Here is a 16,686-nt window from a genome sequence, read left to right as displayed (position 1 = left end):
AACCTTGATTGCAAAAATACCATCACTAGTATTTTGGGTAAATGAAAAGTGTGCAACTATGGCTTGACATAAGAATTCCTTCTTAATGTGACAGTTGAAATACATGATTAAGATGTAAAGTATTGAAGTAAGAGGTTTCATATTAGTCTTTAAATGCATTCATTCACACTTTTGAAAGGTAAAATCCAATTTGGCATGCTAAATAAAAACCATGATTCGGAAGATGAGGGGATGTTTTTCAGTAGAGATGAAAGGCTAATTTTACATTAGCTTTAATTTTGAGAAGCAATGCATTAAATAAGTAGGAAAGAAAAAAATTCAACCTAAATCTATTTCAAGAGGCCACCTTAACAATTGATCATGAGAATTATGTTTTAAAGGTTCTTTTGGGGGATCCCTGGGTGGCGCAGCGGTTTAGCACCTGCCTTTGGCCCAGGGCGTGATCCTGGAGACCGGGGATCGAATCCCATGTCGGGCTCCCGGTGCATGGAGCCTGCTTTTCCCTCTGCCTATGTCTCTGCCTCTCTCTCTCTCTCTCTCTCTCTGTGACTATCATAAATAAATAAAAAATTTAAAAAAGTATTAAAAAAATAAAGGTTCTTTTGTCCAACATTTCAGAAGGCATATTTGGGAAATGAGAAATTTAAATGTATGTAATAGTCTATATGTGTAAATAGCCTATATTCAAGTTTTGAGTCCACTCCTGTGTTCAGCATTGATGGGTTAAGAATTTCAGAAACTGCAAGAAGAAAGTGAAAGTCTTTATTTTTAAGGAGCTTAAAGTAAAAAAAAAAAAAAAATAGTTGTGTGACATAATAAAGACAAGCAGACTAATTATGTTGAAATTTAAAAAAAAATCCAATATGCTGCACAAGTTCACTTGCAATGTTAGAGTTGACAAATTATCAGTTGGTCCGTTCAATGTACGGTCATTTCATATTGTACTCTGCAACTCAAGAGTTCCCACAATTTTGGGTAAGTAGTATATACATTAGTGCTAACCCTCCTTTTGTATTGAGCTTTATAACTGACAAATCCTTCCCCCAACGTTCTTTACAAAGTGGATAAGTTCTGATCATCCCTATTCCATGAATTCAGAAATACATATTAATATATATGAAATTAGCAGAAGTTAAATATTCATGAATTTTATTTAGATCACAATATTGAAACTTAGAGCAATGGAACACTTTGAAATGACAATATGTAACTCCAGAAAAGGCGGACCTAATCCACTCCTTTTCTCCTATGGATATTAAAACATCAGAGTCCCGAGGCTTCAGTGCTAACCATGGAAGCACCAACTTCCAGTGACCTCAGTTCTCTGGAAGGAGAGGAATGCAGCAGCGTAAGCACTTGCTTCTTTACTCCCACAGTCTTTAGGCCAAGATATTTGCACTTAAAACTTGTTTCCGCTTTAACGCAGTAGTCACTAGCGATCGGTTGCTTCCTTTTTTGCTTTTTTTTGCTTGTTTTGGTTTCTTTTTAAACATTCTTTTAAAGAATGTTTAATGTTTTAAAGAATTCTTTTATTCATTTATTTGGGAGAGGACATGAGTGGGAGGAGGAACAGAGGGAGAGGAGCATCCTCCAGCGGACTCCTCGGCGTCCACCGCGCGTGGAAGCAAAAGCGAGTGGAACCACGGAGCGACGAAGGCGCCCCCGGTCGCCTTTTCTAACTTGGATGGGTAGGGATACAGACCGGTGTCGCCTTTTCTTTTAAAAAGGAACAGCTACATATACAGAAGTTGGGCCTTGTGTGTTTGAACACGTTTCAGAACTCGTGTCGGTGCGCGATGCACCTCGTTGGCAGGTCCGCATTGCCCCAGCGCTGGCGGGAGGCTTGTTTCAACCAACGTCTGGCTCCGCGCAGACCCAGTCCGGGCTCTAGGGTTCGGGGTGGCCCTTCCGTGATCGATGCACACTCTTTCCAGGAACACACAACTCCAAACCAGTGCAAGCAGATTTGGCCGTATTTCTGCTAATCCGAAGACAAGGTGTTCTGGGTCCTTTACGTGGGGCAGACGTACGCTCCAGGAGGAGTTCACCCCGCCCCTGGAGGAGATGCTCTGGCGTCCAGCACTCCTGCTGGGCTGCGCTCTTTGCAGGGGAGGAAGCACCACTGCGCACCCGGTGTGCGCTCGTGCACTCGGGCTTGGAAATGGAAACAGGGGAGCCAGTGAGGCCTTACAGCGCGCGCCGCACTACGCCCGGTGCACGACCCATGCCCCTTGTGGGCCCCGCCGCGCTGTCACCTCCGTCTCCGGCAGATGTCACCGGGCTGCGCGCGGGGGGGGCGGGGGGCGGGGGGGGGGGCGCCCTCCGGGCAGGAAAACCACCTGCGCAGTTTAACCGGCCACAAACCACACGATCGGACCGGTTGAAAAAGGATGCACGCGCTGAACGCGGCCTGCGAGGCGAGGGCTTCGAGCCACGCCCGGCCGCAGTGCAGGCGGCAGCCCCGCCCCCCCCCCCCCCCGGGCTCCCCGCCCGCCGCGGGCAGTGCAGCGTCTGCGCAGTGGGCCTGCCCCGTGCCGCGTGGGAAAGGCGGGGCTTCCCTACCGATGCGTCATCGCCCGTGCGACGCCGACGCCACTGGCCGGCTGGCGAAGGTCGAGGGTGCCGAGAGAGGGCGCGCGTGCGCGTGGGGGCCGGGGCCGGGGCCGAGGCCGAGCGAAGCGCAGCCGGCGCTGCTCTGTGACGTCGACGTCTGGCGGAGCCCTGGCGCCGACATGCTGTGCCGGCTGGGCGCTGGGCGGCTGCGGAGGCCGCGGCTCGCGGCGCCCACCCCCGCGGGCGGCGGCCGGTGTCCGCAGTGGGCGCGGGCGGTGGCGTCGGGGTCGGCAGGCGGCCCAGGCGGCCCTGGCGGCCCTGGCGGCTGGTACGAGGCCCTGGCCGCGTCGGCGCCGGTGCGGGGCGCGGAGGAGATGCTGCTCGGCCTGCACGCCGCCGCGGGCCTGCCCTGGTGGGCCTGCATCGGGCTCGGCACCGTGGCCCTCCGCGGCGCCGTCACGCTGCCCCTGGCCGCCTACCAGCACTACATCCTGGCCAAGGTGAGCGGCGCGCGGCCTGCGCCCGGAGGGCCGGTGAGGGCTGGTGAGGGCCGGCGGGGGCCGGTGGGGGCCGGCGGGGGCGCCCGCGGCAGGAACACCCGACCCCGACCCCGACCCGACCCCGCCCCCTGCATCTGCCCCGCGCGGCGTGAAGCTCGCGACCGCCTTCTGTCTGTCTAGCTATTTATTATTTTATTTTTTATTTTTTATTTGTTATTTATTATTTATCTATGTATCCATCTACCTATTTATTTATTTAATTTTTATGTTATTTATTATTTATTTATCTACTTATCTATTTATTTATTTGAATATTTATTTATTTTTATTTTTATTTATTATTTATTTATTTATCTTTATTTATTTATCTACTTATCTATCTATCCATCTATTTATCTATTTATCTATTTATTTAATTTTTATTTGTTATTTATTTATCTACTTATCTATTTATTTGTTTATTTATCTATTTATCTTTATTTATTTATTTTTTTTATTTTTATTTGTTATTTATTATTTATCAATTTATCTATTTATTTGTTTTTATTTATTTATTTATCTATCTATTTATCTTTATTTATCTATTTATTTATCTATTTATCTATCTATTTATTTATTTTTATTTTTTATTTTTATTTATTTATCTATTTGCTTATTTATCTATTTGTTTATTTTTACTTTTTATTTTTTATTTATTTTTTGTTATTTATTTATCTATTTACCTATTTACCTATTTATCTATTTACTTACTTATTTATTTATTTATTTATTTATTTATTTATGAGAGACACAGAGAGAGAGAGAGGCAGAGACACAGGCAGAGGGAGAAGCAGGTTCCGTGCACCGGGAGCCCGACGTGGGACTCGATCCTGGGACCCCAGGATCGCGCCCTGGTCCAAAGGCAGGCGCCAAACCAGGGATCGATCCCCCACGACCACCTTCTTAATCAGAAATCTATCGAGCACTGGATACGTGAATCCAGAGATGCTCCGTGACGCATGTGCCTGTCATTTCTTTCCCCTACTAGGTCTGTGCTCTAAGCCCAAGCGGTCACTGAGCTTGCTGTTTGTTAGAGAACGAGAAAGACAGAGGAATCGGTAGAAGTCGCTGTGTGTACGGAGAAACTTGTAGAATTGCCGTCTTGAAGGTTGTGGCAGCCCGTAGGCCTGCAGCATCTTTTGTCCCCAAGTATCCCAGTTCATCTCTCTTAACTAGAAAAAAGCCCTGCTAAGCTACAGCCGTGGGCGAACGTGATTCCTTTTTCAGGCTGTGTCACCTACCGCTCTCGTTGGCCCCAGCCAGAGGCCCGCTTGGCCTTCAGTGCTTCTTTCTCTTCTGTGGAATCAGGATAGTAATAGTTTCCTGGCCCCCTTCACGATGCTATGAGATCAAGTCAGATAACGGGAGTTAAAGGGCTTTGAAAGCAAAATATCATTCAAAGGAGAGGCTTCGAAAAATAATGGTTTTCGTGTTTTCAGACTGTTTTTTAGGGATGGGGGACCCAGAAACAAAGGAAATCATCAGCACCATCGAGGCAGCGAGGCACTTTACAGAAAGAATTAACACGGCGGAAATAAATGCAGACTTTTTGTGACTCTGTGGTTACAGTCTTAATATAGACTTAATGTTTTTCCACTTTATGTTACTCAGAAGTCCAGGGATGAAACATTAAAGTGTAGGGTTCAGTTCTTGTTTAATCCTTATAATAATTCTGTGAAGTAGGTGCTGTTAGACATTTTATATATGAGGGAACGGGGTATTAGAGCTTAAATAACTCGCATAGCTAAGAGTATAGGCTGGAATTTGAGTTTCGTTGTGACTGAAGATACCGTAAGCAAATGAATGACCTTATGCTTAGACTTAAATTTTTTTTTTTTTTTTCAGATGATCAGTAAACCACATTTTTTCAGTAAGAGGAATAGAGAGTAAAATGATGAGTGGTTATGAATAAAGATCCTTTATGTACTTCTAACAAATTTTGCTTTTTCTTTAGCTAGGTGGAAAATTTACAGCCAGAAATAAAAAACATTGCAAGGCATCTTAACCAGGAAGTTGCGGTTCGTGCAAATCAGTTGAAGTGGTCCAAAAGGGTTGCCAGGTAAGCTAATTCTAGGAATATAGACCATATACATAGATATATACTGTATAAGTAGTTCTATTGATTATAGGTTTGGGTGTTTATAGCTTTAGCAGCAAAGTAGTTCTTTCACTCTTTAATAGTTTAATAAGTTTGTGTGGTGTGGTAGTTTTATACAGTGAACTGAAAGCAAGAAATGGAGAAACAAAGAGCAAGTTCCTTCTTGAGGGACTCCAGCCTCCTGAAAAAGACCTGTAAACAAATATGACTGAATTAACTGTTGTAAACAAGGTTATACACAAGGAGCTCAGTCATCGTGGAGTCAGAGAAGGCTTCATGAATGAAGATACTGTGCCACTCTGTTAGGATTTTAATCAGCAAATAATACAGATTATTTACACACTTGACCATTTTGGAAAGAGAGATACCAGCCCACAAGAAGGGGGAGGTAGAGAATGCTCTGGTAGAAGAAATTAGGTAGCCAAAGTGCTGCCCATCCACTGTAGTTAACCTGTGTAGTTGTCTGCCTGGGCTCTAAGAAAGCCCTTATTGCTTGACCATGAATTTTGCAGTCCCGTGGCCTGGGGTTGGGTTATCCACTAGGAACAGGAACTTCTAAGTCCTCCTTCAATCAGCCTAAGATACTTAGATTCTAATCCTTACTAGACTGTGACTAAGTATTCACCGGTTCACAGCAACGAGAAAAATAAGGGCTTTATATTGTGTATATATAATGTGTATATATGGTTATCTGTATGTTTTTACCTATCTATACACGTATAAATTTGCCAAACAGCTTCAATATGAAATTGTTTTTCTCTTTATTTAGTGTTGAAAAGATCTGACATTTAAAAGAAAGTATCTTTACCTGATAAGTTGACAGATTTAGCAGTTATGAAGTTTTAATGATCAGATGAATCTAAGAATGATGACTCCAGACCAAAAGAACAAATTAGTAAGCTGTTCATCTGATTTATATATGAAGCCTAGACAAGACTGGTACCTTGCTCACGGAGCATTGGCAGAATGATCGTCCAGACACATCCTTGCACAGATACATGACTTTCAGGGCAAATACATCTGAGAATTCCTTGCATTTTTCAGTGGAACTGAGTCTTGAAGGATATAAGTGAGTTTGTCAGGTGGATAGCCAGGTAACTGGGCTGTCTACACAGATGACTTAATGACTTCCACATGCATGCTGGTATAGAAATCTGATTAACTGGATAGCCTATGCAACTGTAGGCACCAGAATATACAGGTATCTGTAGAAGAGTAGTAAGAAATAAAGTTGGAAAAGCATACAGAGTCTAAATTATAAGCCTGGAATGTCTATGTACTGTCTTAGTGCAATAATACACTATAATTCTATTAACTTCAAGGTTCTTGAGTGTCTGCATTGTACAAAACATGCTACAAGACATTTAGAGATGGGTAAGACCCAACACTTGATCTTCAAGGAGACTAGAAAGTGGGACTTAAGAACAGGAATAACTAATAGGGTTAACAGAGAAACAGATTAAGAAAATCTTCATAAAAGAGTTGGCAGAAGAATAAAAACTATTTTGATAGGTCAGGAGCATAGATATTACAAAACCACATTGCTGCAAAAGGTACGTTCAGGGATCAAGTAATTGAGCTTGGCTAGAATGGAAGGATTTAAGTTAAATATGCTTTCACTTTTAGAATTCTGATACAAACTGTGGTCATGCCATGCCAGTAGTAAAATTTCCCTTATTAAAATCTAATTGGCCAGAGAGCACCAGAGACAAAGCTTGTAGTTTGATAATGGCAGATTTATCAAATTGTTACATAATTTGAGTACATTGCTAGAGAATCTTCAGTAAAAGACTTTTTTTGCCTTTTATTAGGCAACCTCTTAGTATAATTTAGTGAATAACCACAAGATGGATGTGTCTGTGCTGTGGGTATGAAGCACTGTTAATAATCAGGTGATATTTTCTCCTTTCCCTTTTTCCCTTCTTCCCTCAAACTAGGCTCACTTATCTAAAGAATATGCGGAGGCTTGTTTCAGAGCTGTATGTTCGGGATAACTGCCACCCTTTCAAAGCCACTATATTGGTCTGGATTCAGTTTCCGATGTGGATCTTCATGTCTGTTGCTCTCCGGAATTTTAGCACAGGGGCAGCACATTCAGAAGGTAGTTATTATAGAAGTCTGTTTCCCCCAAATAAGTTCACTAATATTGTCTTTGTAGTCTAAAGGAGTCTAAACAAAAAAAAAAAAAAAAAAAGCAAAAAAAAATCTCTATACTTTTCATGATTAGAATATTTTTACCATCTTTCTTACAAGGGTATAGATTTTAAAATACTAAGTGTAAGCAAACTAGCCATGTTGAGTAAACAAATTAATCTAGGAAGGTTAATTAATACAGGTTCAAACTGGGTAGGTCCACTTACAGGTATATTTTTACAGTACTGTGAATGTATTTTCTCTTCGTTAGATTTTTTTTTAATTTTAGAAGGGATGGGTTTGCAGGAGAGGGAGAATCTTTTTGTCTCTGTGTGTGTGTGTGTATTTTTTTTTTATTGGAGTTTAATTTGCCAACATATAGTATAACACCCAGTGCTCATCCTGTCGAGTGCCCCCCTCAGTGCCCGTCACCCAGTCACCCCATCCCCTCACCCACCTCCCCTTCCACTACCCCTTGTTTATTTCCCAGAGTTAGGAGTGGAGAGGGAGAATCTTAAGCAGACTTCCCACTGGGCACGAAGCCCCACACAGTGCTCCATCTCATAACCCTGAGATGGTGACCTGACCCCAAATCAGGAGTTGAGTGCTTAACCTACGGAGCCACCCAGGTGCCCCTTATGATTTTCTTCGTAGCATTTTCTCTTCTTTAGCTTTTTTGTAAGAATACAGTGTATGGTATATAAGCATACAAATGTTATTGGTAAGGCTTCCAGACAACAGTTGGCTTTCTGTAGTTCTTGGAGAGTCAAAAGTTATACACAGATTTTTTTTTTTTTTTAAGATTTTATTTTTAAGTAATCTCTACACCAAATATGGGACTTAAATTCACAACCCTGAGGTCAAGAGTTACCTGCTCTACCAATTGAGCCAAGTCAGGCACTTGATACACAGATCTTCAGCTGCTCGGAGGGTTGGCACTCCTAACTCCCAGGCTGTTTAAAGGTCAACTATACTCCTTCATGGATGTCAGAAAATTAGTGTTACAATTCCATAATTCAGTTTCCTGGCCATGAATTTTTCCCATTTATAAAATTAAGGGACCAGAAAAGCTTTCACAGTTACAAATGTAAACAGTTATTAAGAAACTATAAACTAAAGCATTTGTTTTTTACTTTTACTTAAAGGCATTTCTAACCAGAAAATATCTGAACAGACTTGAAAGAAAGCCTATGGACAAATAGTTCTATAAACATAAATTTGAAGAGAACTGCTACACATCTTTATGCTCCTACATCTGTTTGCTTCCGAGAGCTTCTTGCTTCTTTCTCAGTACAGGAAGGACTAATTTATGTTGTGGAATGAAAATGAATGAAACCAATGCAGGTCTTTAGTGTGAAGGACGCCTTATTTGAATCAGACTACTTATGTCTTACGCATTTTCCTCTGCTATGTTTTATTTATAAAATTGTCTTAGCAGGTTTTTCTGTTCAGGAACAGTTAGCTACTGATGGAATCCTGTGGTTTCCTGACCTCACTGCACTGGATTCTACCTGGATTCTGCCTATTTCTGTTGGTGTCATCAATTTATTAATAGTGGAGGTCAGTGGTTTTTAAATGAGATTTGTTTGCCATTTAATTTTTGGGTTTTTTGTTGCTTTCCAACATCAAGTATAAATGTGTTTGAGTTGGTAGTGATAGCTCTGAACTAGAATTGAGATTCCTTGTTTTTCTGGTCATAGATCAGCTGTTGGCAAACTCCGCCTGTCTTAGGCCAATTCTTTAACCTCTCTAAGGGCTAGAATGTTCATAATTAAAATGGAAGAGCTGAATTAGAACACTTCCAAAGTCTCTTTCAGCTTTACAGTTATGAATCTAATACACACAATTTTGTGATTTGTTTTTGTAGAGACCGTAATTAAGATGGTTACTCTGGTTTAGTCTCACAGTAGATTGGTATTTTGTGTATATGTTTAAAATGTAAATTTGCAAGCAGGAAACACAGTATCTGATTGTTTTTTTTTTTTTTTTTTAATTGTATGACCCTAGAAAAGTCATAACTTCTTATATGATGGAGTGGAAAAACACATACGTATAAAATATGACCTGTCAGCTGTTTCTTACCATTATCTCATTCTGTGTTACTTAACAGTTTAGAGGAAGAAAAACCTTGAATCGTAAAAGGTGCTGTTCTCAGTTGAGTAGAACTTAGATTCTTTGAAACGGAGGAAACCTTAGAAATAATCCTTAGAATCTCATTTCACAGACCCATCACTGGTCTCTGTTTGGAAAATTGAATGCACCCCTTATTTTTTCAGATGAGAAGAGTGAAGATGATACTCTAATGTCTTGGGTTAAGGTTTCTTGAGAAAGACTCCATGTGTACTCTAAGTTTGTTTCCCTGAGATCACCTAGCACAATTGAATATGGTTGGTACCTAGTGAATATTTGTTAGAATGAAGGAAGTGATAAACACAAGGTCACAGTGAATTAATATCAATCCTCTAATCTTTCCTTTTACCAACTAATGACCCAGTATATGTAAGTTTAATAAAAACTTACTCTTTACATAATATACACCATGTGACAGGCACTATTATAATCAATTTGCATGAATTAACTCATTTAATTCTTAGAATAATCCTGTGGTGTAGGTACTAATATTATCCCCATTTAAAGGTAGAGAAAGTGAGGCACAGAAACGTTAAGTAACTTATAAAAGTCACATCACCACTAAGTGCAGGGCTGCTGTGTGAATCTAGGTAGTTTGGTTGTAAAATCTGTGCTCACAATCATTGCACTATTCTGCCACTTAAATAAGTTATTCGTAAGGTATAATTGCTTTTCACAGCTTTTCCTAGCCAGATTCTTCCCCTTACTCCATATAGCCAGATCCACAAACCTTTGAGGTATCTTTTATGTTCCTTCTTTAAGCCAGGCACTGGTTTAAATGCCAAAACAAGGATAGTGATTCATACATAGCAACTATCTTAAAAGCACTTTTCAGTCTTAAGTCTTTTTTTTTTTTTTAAGATTTTATTTATTTATTCATAGAGACCCAGAGAGAGAGAGAGAGAGAGGCAGAGACACAGGCAGAGGGAGAAGCAGGCTCCATGCAGGGAGCCTGACGTGGGACTCGATCCCTGGTCTCCAGGATCACACCCCGGGCCGCAGGCGGCGCCAAACCACTGCGCCACCGGCGCTGCCCTCAGTCTTAAGTCTTTAAGAAAACATTGATTTATAAAAATTATGCTGTGATTCTCTTTAATATAGCTGAATCTCCTTTATTGCTATTAATTAAAGCTCCATTTAATAATTCTGCATAATTTTTTTAAAAACACCGATGGTCAACTCTATACATTTATCAGTGTTTTAATTCTTTTACTTCTATTAAAATATAGGAGGCCAGTCAAAACTCAAGTTGTAGTTTAAAGCTTGTCTTATTTAGTATGCTTAATAATCATTGTGTGTTTATTATTCTACCTTCTTAGATTTTTGCCCTGCAAAAAATTGGAATGTCTCGTTTTCAGACATATATTACATACTTTGTTCGTGCAGTATCAGTGTTGATGATTCCAGTTGCTGCGACAGTACCTTCAGTGAGTAAGCACCCCCACTGCGTGTAGCACGTGCTAAATCTAAATCCTCCCTGTGCTTCACTTAGACTGGCTAGGGTTCCGCGTCTTCTGTTGAGCTGCTTTGACTGCTAAGTCCCTTACTGGTTTCCAAGTTTCTGTTTCTCTATCACCAAGTGACACTTGACATTTCTTGGGATTGGCTAATCTTTTGTGTGAATGTGAGTTAACTGTCAAGCTCCTTTTTCTTTCTTTTCTTTACATCTTGCACAGTGCTATAAACATAGCATTTGTTCTGTTTGGCTAGTTGAAATACTGAATTCCTTCTGTCTGCATAGAGTAGGTCAAGGAGTTTAGCTCTTAAAAAAGAAACAAAATTTTGTGCCATGTCTATATGAGGTCATATGTAATATTGTTTAACCTCGTAACAATTCAGTGAAGTAAGTACACCTGCCCCCATTTATATGTTATTACACTTTGGTAGAAATAGGAAAAAATAGTTATGTTTGCAGTTATTTCATATTTTTAGCCTTTTGCTTATTTCCCAGTGATATGTAGTGCAAAGAGGCAAAAGCTGTCTTAGGTATTATCTCTGTCTCTGCTTCAAGGCCAACACATAGACCATGAAGTAGAATTCATCTGTTGGGGACAGTTAGGGTTATATCAGCATATTCCCAAAGTACTTCATTGTCTTAAGAATCTGAAATAGTACATTTTCAGCATCAAAAACGTATTTGTACATTTTACATTTACAGGTTGAGTGCATTTCTGGTGAGAAATTTTACTAATTATAACTGAGGAAACTCCCTGATCAAATAAAAGAGCAGTGAATTTTCAGTGAATGATTGGGTTTAAAGTAAGTAACAGAGCTCTCAAAAGCAGTGTCTTAAATACCCAAAAGTTTATTCTCTCAAATGTAGGAAATTTAGAGTTAGGCAATTTCGTGTGGAGCTTATGTGGCAGCTTCATGAAGATACATGAGAAACCCAGCCTGCTTCTCTCATGCTCCATCATCCACAGCCTGAGATTCCTATCCTTAAGGCCACAGTATGGTCATGATGGCTGCTGGAGCTTATCTTGCAGGAATGGTAAAAGGGTGCTTCAAGTACATTTAGCTCCTTTAGCGAACTTTGTCAGATGTCACACCAAACACTCGTGCTTGCATCTGAGTTACATGGCCACATCTGGTTCCAAAAGGAACTGGAAATCAGTCTATTTTTTTTTTTTTTTTTTGATGGCCATATACCCAGTTTAAAATGAGAATTTCATTACTAAGGAAGAAGAATTATTCTTAGAAGGCAGTTGTGGTTTCAGAGTACTCTTTGCATACTGGATAAGTCAGATGATGATGATATGATGGCTAATACTCATTCAATATTGACTTTGTGTCAGGCACAGTTTTAAAAGGTTTATATATATTAGCTCATATAATTCATCCAGTGTCCACTGAGATAGATGCTATTTACCATCTCCACTTGAGTGATGAAAAAACTGAGACACAGAGAGGGTAAGTATAAGTAGCTCATCCAAGGTCACTCATCTATTAGTTGATAATTTATATCACTTAAGTGTTTAAGGCACATCCAGCAGTTTGGCTCCTACTCAAAACTACTATGCTAATTTGCTTTGAGGATGTATTTTCTTCCCCTAAAAGTTTGCTTTGGTACAAATGCAAATGCTTAATATGGGCCACATACTGTGCTGATTAGTGTTTGTGAACTCACTTTTTCTTCACATCAGCCTTCTAAGGCTGGTATAGTTCAGTCCCCATTTTATAAATGAGGAGACTGAAACAGAAGGAAAATAACTTCCCTGGAATCAAATAAATGGAATTCCCATTCAGATAGTTCAACTCCAAGACCTAGACTCAGCCACCACAGGATCAAACCTCTGTGGCCTGGTCACATTCTGATGCCAAAGAATAGTTTGAATAGATATATGTGTGGGAATACTTTGAGAGGTTACAGAACCTAGTCAACGACCTAAATAAATCACTCTGAATGGAAGCACAGAAGAAAGTTGAAGATGATGCTGAGACTGTCTCTGAAAAAGGCAAAGATGAGGCCTTGTTGCCCATACTTAGAAACCAGTTACTGGGAAAATTTGAGGTGATAGATCGTTGCGTGGAGGAAAATGCAGTCTAGGAAGCCTGAATGGCTGTGCCCCCAGGACCCTACCTCCAGTGTAACAGCTTGTCAAGACTCTTGGTCAGGGGAAGGATGCTGAATTGCCCCAGAGGGACAGGGAGATCTCTCTTGACCTCTGCCTGGACACTGCTCTCTGTTGCCCGCATTCTATCATGACTACCTCTCCTTTGCTTTCTTGTCACTTTTTGGTCCTTTCAGCCCTCTTTCTTGCCTATTAAAGCTGTCACAGGTATTGAATAGCTGCCACATATCTCATGAAGTGCTGGTCCACTGCTGCTTTTGCCCACGTTGTCATTTTCTCTTTTATTGCCTGCTAGTCTCTAGACATCGGTGTCCTTGGACAGTGAAGAAGTACCAAAATTCATGTCCTTTCTTCTCTTTCTAGTCGATTGTACTCTACTGGTTATGCTCCAGCCTCATGGGGCTTTCACAGAACTTGCTGCTGCGCTCTCCTAGATTTCGCCAGCTTTGCCGAATACCGTTGACCAAGTCAGATTCAGACTCTCCTTATAAGGACCTCTTTGCTGCCTTTTATACCAAGTTCATTTCAAGAAAATGACATGCTTTCCAGTAATTTTGAAACAATTGCAAGTGTTGCTATCACAATATATTTATGTTTAGAAATTCAGATGTGATTTAATTTGTTTTTATTTAAAATCATGAATTGTAGTACTGTGGGTTAAGATACAATCCAAATATATTTGACAATACTTAAACTTTTTTAAGTGCTAGAATTTTATGTTTAATTGTATTGAAAAATAACAAAAGTAGATTGAAAGTGTCTGGTTCTGCTTATAAAATTATAACTTACTAGAGGTGCCACAACTTTGGAAAACAGGATCAAATACTGAATGATGTCAGATTATACTGACCAGTCTCCTACATTAAAGTTTTATAAAGTAAGAGAATCCGTTGAGGTGGTTCTTAAAATTTTGGAGATGTGGAGGATCATAGACCCATTTATTTGCTAAGGCTACGGCTTTCTTTTCAGGAAAATCTTGGGACTCACAATGGGGGCCTTCGTTGATGACCTTTTCCTTCCCCCTGTCCTGAGGCTTTCTGGTCATTCCTGGCTGAGAAATCTTATTCTAATCGGACACACAATGATGATGAGTTAATGTGTGACTTTTAAAAAATGAACGAAATATATGCAGTAGATTAGTCCTTATAAGAAAGTACCTAATATCATAGGTGATGTTGCCTTTCAACCCTGCTCTGAAAGACTACAAGAAGGGTGCATTCCTCTTTCTATAACTTGAGAAGACTGGACTAGAGGATAGCACTGAGTACAGCTAGAGCCCAAAGTGGGAAATCTTAAGCATTAAGTTTGTATAGTTGAAGGAAATCAGAAGGGCAGCTACCTACTATGGAGGTGATTTTATAAACTATTTGGAAGGATTAAGTATTCTAGTGGGTTTAAACTATCATAGGTGCTTAATATAGAAAAAATTAACAGATAATATAAATTGTGGATCCAGTTTTTTGCTTGTTTGATTTGAAAAGATGATAAAACTAATCACAGTTGGGTTATCTATGAATAAACTTGACAGTCATTTGAGAAGATTGTAAATTACAAATTTTCATTGAGTTGAAATATGAACCTGCTTTTGAGATGCCCTATCATCCCATCTCATGTTTTACAATTAAACGAAAACTAACGTGGAATTAATTAGTCATTTCTTGAGGAATGTCTGTTAACGTCAGGAATGTCAGCTTTTGGGGCTGTCACCTTACCAGGAATTTAGAGGTAGCAATTGGGACCTGGTTCTCTTCTTGACTTCCCAGTTCTGGTTCATGACTGCTCCTACTGAGGTAATTGTCCAATCTCAGTGAAAGAATTGAAACCTTTGTGCAATCAGTCCTCATGCACAGACTTCATATTTGCTGGTTTGCCTACTCACTAAAATTTATTTGTAACCCCCAAGTCAGTACAGTGCTCTTGATGTTATTTTTGGACAAACAGTGGCAAAAATTTGAGTCATTCAAGGTGTGTTCCCAGCTAGGTCAAACAAGGCAACACTGTGGCTTCTTGTCATCTCTCATACTGTGTAACCAAGTGTCCTTTATATGGTGTAGTGCCATTTTTTTTTTCATTTTTGTGCTTTTTGTTGGTGATGTCACTATTTAAAATGGTCTCCAACTGTTGTCATGCTAAGGTGGTATCTATTTTTTCCAGGCACAAGAATGCTGTGATGTTCCCTAAGGAGAAAGTAACACCTACATTAAATAAACTTCATTCAGGCATGAGTTATGATGCTGTGTTAGCCATGAGTTTGCCATTAAGAAATCAACAACATATTGTAATGATGAGTTGGCAAAAATGTGACAAGGTCACAGGAACACAACCCTGTATATTCTCTAAGGGCAATGGTTTCGTGGTTACTAAGTGTTCGTGGTAACTTTTAGAATATAACTACCTCAGATAACAAGAATTGACCTTTTGGAACATGTACAATCAAGGAAGCAAAGGCAGAAATGTGTATGCTGGTTGTTTTTTCTTTTTTCTTTTTTTTTTTTTTTAAGAATTTTTTTTAAAGATTTTATTTATTTATTTATGAGAGACACAGAGCGAGAGAGAGAGAGAGAGAGAGAGAGGCAGAGGGAGAAGCAGGCTCCATGCAGGGAGCCCGACGTGGGACTCGATCCCGGGTCTCCAGGATCACGCCCTGGGCTGAAGGCTGCGCTAAACCGCTGAGCCACCCTGGCGTCCCTGTATGCTGGTTGTTTTATAGCAAAAAGAGGAAAGGGAATTTGGGAAAAATTTGTCTGTCTCTGGTACAAGTCGAGTCTGGCCATGGTTGTCTTTGGGTACTGACTGATTCATAGATTTTTCTCACAATTGGTTGAAGCAAATCAGCCCTCTTCCCCCATCTTATTCGAAGAAGTTTGTCACTTTCTGAAAGAAATAAAGGAATGCTGTGACTCCCTTTTCCATACTTTATCTTGTTTACTTTGATTCCTCTTGATTTCTAAATGTACACTTAACATCTTTTTGTTTTGTTTTGTTTTTCAGACGAATAGCTTACCTTGTTTCCTATTGCACTCCTGTTCTCAAACATTTTTGAACTGCTTTGAAAATTTGTATAAATTTGGGATGCCTGGGTGGCTCAGTCGTTGAGTGTCTGCCTTTGGCTCAGAGTGTGATGCATGAGTCCCGGGATCCAGTCCCACATCGGGCTCCCTGCATGGAGCTTGCTTCTCCCTCTGCCTCTGTCTTTGCCTCTTTCTCTCTCTCTCACTCTTTGTGTCTCAAGAATAAATAAATAAAATCTTTTAAAAAATTGTATAAATTTGAGAATACAAGATCCTTCCTCTCAGACCTCAAAATAATTTCTGGTAGGTTTGGAGGTGGATGGGATCTTGGAAAATTCTCATGAATAAAGAAAACTGATACATGATGAACTGAAGTGAATCAGTCGCCTGACTTCAGGCTGGTAAATGTTTGTCTCATTCCTTTCTCCAGGCATATTTTTAGTAAATGGCAAGTCATGTTTTAGAAAATCCCAAGTCTGTGGTCTTTGATCTTATTTCCCCAGCAGAGTCTGTCATGGTCTGGAACACTTCTAGAGCATGAGGTCAGGGGAGGTGGATACTGGATGGGGAACAAGAGGACACACACACTGTAAAGATCCCTTGACAACTTCCTGTTGGATGCTTCTCTCCTGCTGAGGGCCTGTCCTGCA

General features: G+C 40.4%; 1 protein-coding gene across 3 annotated transcripts; it reads left to right on the top strand.

The window, feature by feature from the left end:
- Positions 1-2,724: 2,724 nt before the first annotated feature.
- Positions 2,725-15,935, top strand: COX18 (cytochrome c oxidase assembly factor COX18). Of its 3 annotated transcripts, XR_005369088.1 has the most exons (7): positions 2,725-3,053; positions 5,051-5,151; positions 7,128-7,291; positions 8,759-8,883; positions 10,773-10,880; positions 11,612-11,712; positions 13,389-13,527. XR_005369088.1 is itself a non-coding variant. In XM_038556301.1 (6 exons), the coding sequence occupies exons 1-6, from the start codon at positions 2,733-2,735 to the stop codon at positions 13,560-13,562; spliced, it is 993 nt and encodes a 330-aa protein (XP_038412229.1). In that variant the 5' UTR covers positions 2,725-2,732; the 3' UTR covers positions 13,563-15,935. The 3 variants fall into 3 exon arrangements, 2 of the variants coding, with proteins under 2 accessions (XP_038412229.1, XP_038412230.1); XM_038556301.1 differs by lacking the exon at positions 11,612-11,712 and having other exon boundaries at positions 13,389-15,935; XM_038556302.1 differs by lacking the exon at positions 11,612-11,712 and having other exon boundaries at positions 2,728-3,053; positions 8,762-8,883; positions 13,389-15,935.
- Positions 15,936-16,686: the final 751 nt, after the last annotated feature.

The sequence above is a fragment of the Canis lupus genome, chromosome 13 (genome assembly GCF_011100685.1).
Source record: "Canis lupus familiaris isolate Mischka breed German Shepherd chromosome 13, alternate assembly UU_Cfam_GSD_1.0, whole genome shotgun sequence".
Classification (NCBI taxonomy): domain Eukaryota; kingdom Metazoa; phylum Chordata; class Mammalia; order Carnivora; family Canidae; genus Canis; species Canis lupus.
This window is presented reverse-complemented; position numbering and strand designations above follow the sequence as displayed.

Excerpts from the sequence above, each read along its gene's own strand:
- COX18 (XM_038556301.1), top strand. The coding sequence starts at position 2,733 with ATGCTGTGCCGGCTGGGCGCTGGGCGGCTGCGGAGGCCGCGGCTCGCG. Across the intron at positions 5,152-7,127 it reads TGGTCCAAAAGGGTTGCCAG|GCTCACTTATCTAAAGAATA; the intron begins GTAAGCTAATTC and ends CCCTCAAACTAG. Across the intron at positions 7,292-8,758 it reads AGGGGCAGCACATTCAGAAG|CAGGTTTTTCTGTTCAGGAA; the intron begins GTAGTTATTATA and ends AAATTGTCTTAG.